We start from the raw sequence: 4,108 nt of genomic DNA, 5'->3' as shown, positions 1-4,108 counted from the left end.
TTTTTATGTAATTTTGTTGGAACTCTTTAAGATTCGCTGCGCATTTCAAGTAGTAATTTTATTTTTATTCTTAAAACTTACCAATTAATATTTTGTGCCCATTCCAGTTTCTTCTTTCGTTTTGTGGAAGGACTTATGGTTTCGGGACACGCGAGAGGCCCCGCAAAAGACACAATGTCACTCGAATTGCGCAATCAATAAATATCCGGCGTTATTACGTTTCGCGTAATTAAGGACGTAATTAAAGCGGCTCGCATTTAAATGCAATTTATTTATGCGTTTCGAGTGGAAAAGCGTCGTCTTCGTCGTTGTTTATTCCAATAAATTACCTCTTCCTTCCCACAGACAGCTAATTGCTGTCGGCTCTCGTTTATTTATTTTTTTATTTTAACTTTTTCAACTATCCGTTTATTTTTGTTATTTATACGGCGTTTCTGAATCCAAGACAGGTTTCACGCCTTTGTCATTAATAATTAATATTAATTAAGAAGAGAAAGAAACACGTTGGTTTTCTTATGGATGTGTGGAATGATAGAGAATGATTTGTTTTAGTGTTTTGGATCGTGTTTTAAATGATAAATTCAATTAATAATTCATTTCGTTTTTATTGTGTGTACAGAATAACAGTTGTGTTCGTGTTGTGTCGTTTAATGTTTGCTCCAGGTGGTGTTGATGTCCTCCTCGGTGTTCTTGTGGTAGATCACGACGTCCTTGGTGTAAGAGTTTGGAACGAAGAAGTCGTGTTCGAAATCAATTGGTCTGTCCAATGGGTATCCCATGGAGTATTCGGTGTCGACGAGGAATTCGCCGAATTCGTTGTTCTTGGGTGCGTGGTATTCGCTGACCATCACGTAGAATTGGTAGGTCTTGCCTCCGAATTCACCCTTTGGCAACATAAGCCTTTGTGGGAAGGTGTAGTACTTGTATTCTGGGTAGTACTTGAAGGCATCGCCACCGTTGAAGGCGGTCAAGACCTGCTTGTAGAGTTGCTTGTAGGTGGTGCGGTCGCTGGCGAAGTAGACGCTGTCGTAGGAGTTACGTTCGATGACGTTCTTTCCGGCTTGCAGGGAGTACTTGAACCTGTCCAATTCGAAGAAGTTCATGTAGTTGTGTTCCATCTCGATTTCACGGCCGAACTCGTCGTATTTGGGGCCGATGAAGACCTTGACGAAGGCATCGGTGGCTTTCTCGCTGGCAACGTTGATCTTGTAGTTGAATGGCTTGTGGTTAAGACGGAATTGGCGAGCGCGGACCTCGAAGGTATCGTCGATGAATTCCTTCTCGTCGACGGAGACGGCGTGAGAGAGGTCGGAGTAGTGGAAGTCGAAGTAGGTGATCAGACGGTCGATTTCCATGTCTTCAATCTTGACACCCTTGAACAAGAGCTCTTCCTTCTCGTATGGTCCCATGTAGTTTTGGTATTGGTGGAAGTAATACATCATCCTCTTGTAGAATTGGTAGAACATTGGGTCGCGGAGGGAGGTTTCGAAGTGCTCCAAAGCGGATGGGGCTACCTTGTATTCGTCCAATGGGAAGTAGGAGTATCCCAAGAGGTGGCGAGCGAAGACTTGGAGGTCTCCGTAGAAACGCTCGTTTGGTGATTGCGGGTTGCTTTGAACCAAGTTTCCAAGAGTCTCGAATCCTTCCTTGGTGAACAGATGGATAACCTTGCCTTCGGGTCCGTAAACCCATCCCATATCGAGAGCATCGCGAAGACGCCTTTCGTAGTCTTCGACGAAGGTGTAGGAGTTGGAGTAGTTTCCGAAGAAGTTGTAGTGCTGTTCTCCATGGACGCCGTGGTAGTAGAGGTTAGCGTGGTTTGGCCTGACTGGGAAGTGAAGTCCGTTGGCGTAGGTCAAAGATGGGTAGAATCCGGTTTCGATTGGGTGATCGAAGGAGAAGTGTGGGATTTCTCCCTTGCCGTTGGAGAGACGCTCCAAGTAGTAACGGGCCAAAAGTTGTTGATGGTAGAAGTAGTAGAATTCACCGCGGAAGCTTGAGTCCATGTTCATGTATTCCTTCTCCATCCAGAAAGGCATGTAGACGTTCTGGTAGTAATAGTAGGAGTTGAGGCCAACATCTTCGGTGAAGTAAGTCATGGATTGTTCTGGGTGGACGTTCATGTACCAGCCGGAGTAGTTGGCGTGGATGGTGTAGCCCTTGTAAGACGCATCCTTGATTTCCTTCTCGTGCTCGTAAGTTCCCCAGTAGTGTTGCTTGTACTGTTGTGCCTTCTGGATGACTTCGCTGGTGAAGAAGTAGTGCGGGAAGATTTCGTGGATCGGTGGCAAGATCACGTTCTCGGTGTGCTTGGAGTGGACGACGGCAACGGACAAAGCATAAACGAACATGCCTTCGTTGACGTGTTGGCGAGCCCAAACGGCGCACTTGAAGAAAGTGTCGTAATCCTTGGCATAGTAGAAGGTCTTGAACAAAGCGATGGCTTGCTTCAAGTGCTCTGGGTAGAACACGGAGAAGACTTCACCTTCTGGCAAGATATCGTGTTGGTAGTAATGCCAGAACTGCTTGGCGAATTCGGGCTTGGTCCATTGGTCCCAGTGTCCTTCGAATTTGAATTCCTTGGCGGTATCGACGAATTCCTTGTAGTAAGCCGGTTGGTTCACGTATTCGAAGAGTTGAAGGATATCCTTTTGCTTGGAAAGGAATTCCTTGCTCGCTGCAAAACCCCCATACAATCATTAATACAATTCGAAATTTTAAACATATTTAATTCAAGACTTTCAACACTTACCAACTTTGGATTGTGGCGCTGCTGAGGCCAAGGCGCAAAGGCCGGCCAAAAGGACGATGAAGGCTGTTCTCATGGTGTGGATACTGTGAGAAGACGACACCTCGAGTATGCTTTTCCACTGAAATCCACCGTGCATATATACTAAGTCGTATCGTTGACCTATGCAGGCCTGGGTCAAGATATTAACAAAAAAAGCCTATCAGCCGACTGATATTGACCCGCCTATCATACCGGTCAGTTGCGTAACAGTTGCATAGGTGGTTATTTGGCCAAAATACCGTTTATCTCCTGGTGCGTAATCGCAATTATTAAGATTACATTGTTTTTTACAGCTGCATTTCGATCTTCTTCCAAGTGTTTTTCCATTCCAAATTTTGTTTTTCACACTTAATCAGCCGTTAGAAACATTACTCGTTTTATTTTTTTTTGTAATTAATGTAAAATTACAAAAAAAAAATGTAACGATAAAAGTTTAATGTTAAAAATTAAATAAATACACTTAAATTTGTAAAAATTAGTACAATTTATTTTACAATTTGTTGATTATATAACAATGATATTAACGTTTATTATATAGAAAAGAAATACCTCGCACAGTGCGAGTAATCAATTTCGTCATTATCCTGCACTGTTTGAAACCGGACTAATTGAGGACTTTAAAATAAACAGAACAAACGATCATTTGTATATAAAACAAAATATGTATTATTAATTTTTAGATTTATTTTAAATCGTAAAATAGTGAATCCGGACTGATTGAAACTGCACTATGCGAAAGTATATTTATTAAATTTGTGTAAAAAATGTAGGGAAATTCATACAAAAATATAACTTTGCAATGATTATGTAACAATTTTTAATTTCATATGAAAATATTTAAATTAAATGTTAGTATTTTTACGATATAATCAAATCTTACATTCACAGATTTGCTATGCAGGCGTTATTACTGAAAATTATAATAATATATACAAATGTACTAAGTGTAAAAGCGTTTAAACTTTTAGTTTCGGTTCGTAAATTTAATTGCGCAATCATTTTCATGAGGTTTTGAGTGGAAATAGTAATAACACAAAAAATATAATATTACTTCATAATACAATTAAGATTATTTCGTTTTACGTTGTTTCTTAAGTTTTTTTAGTTCTTTATATATTTGTATTTTATATATTTTTTTTGTTGTTGACCAAAAATTTGACTTAAATCTTTCACACAAATTTATTAATATTTCTATATATTCATAATATAATATTATTGTATGCTTTTATCAAATTCATGGCAATTTTCGTCTTTCAATTAATCCAATTTTTATCAGTTTTTGTCTCGATTAGTCCGGTTTCAAACAGTGCAAGATAT

At 39.8% G+C, this 4,108-nt stretch overlaps 1 protein-coding gene across 1 annotated transcript; it reads right to left on the bottom strand.

Moving 5' to 3' along the window:
* Nucleotides 1–614: 614 nt before the first annotated feature.
* Nucleotides 615–2,844, bottom strand: LOC108557941 (hexamerin-like). Its single transcript, XM_017914684.1, has 2 exons — nt 2,753–2,844; nt 615–2,677 (listed from the first exon to the last, which is right to left on the bottom strand). Exons 1-2 carry the CDS (start codon nt 2,823–2,825, stop codon nt 648–650), a joined length of 2,103 nt encoding a protein of 700 aa, XP_017770173.1. The 5' UTR covers nt 2,826–2,844; the 3' UTR covers nt 615–647.
* Between the last annotated feature and the right edge of the window lie 1,264 nt (nt 2,845–4,108).

The sequence above is a fragment of the Nicrophorus vespilloides genome, unplaced genomic scaffold, assembly GCF_001412225.1.
Source record: "Nicrophorus vespilloides isolate i.1.1-1 unplaced genomic scaffold, Nicve_v1.0, whole genome shotgun sequence".
NCBI classification, from domain to species: Eukaryota; Metazoa; Arthropoda; class Insecta; order Coleoptera; family Silphidae; genus Nicrophorus; species Nicrophorus vespilloides.
Note: the sequence above shows the minus strand (reverse complement) of the source record. Positions and strands in the feature narration are given on the sequence as shown.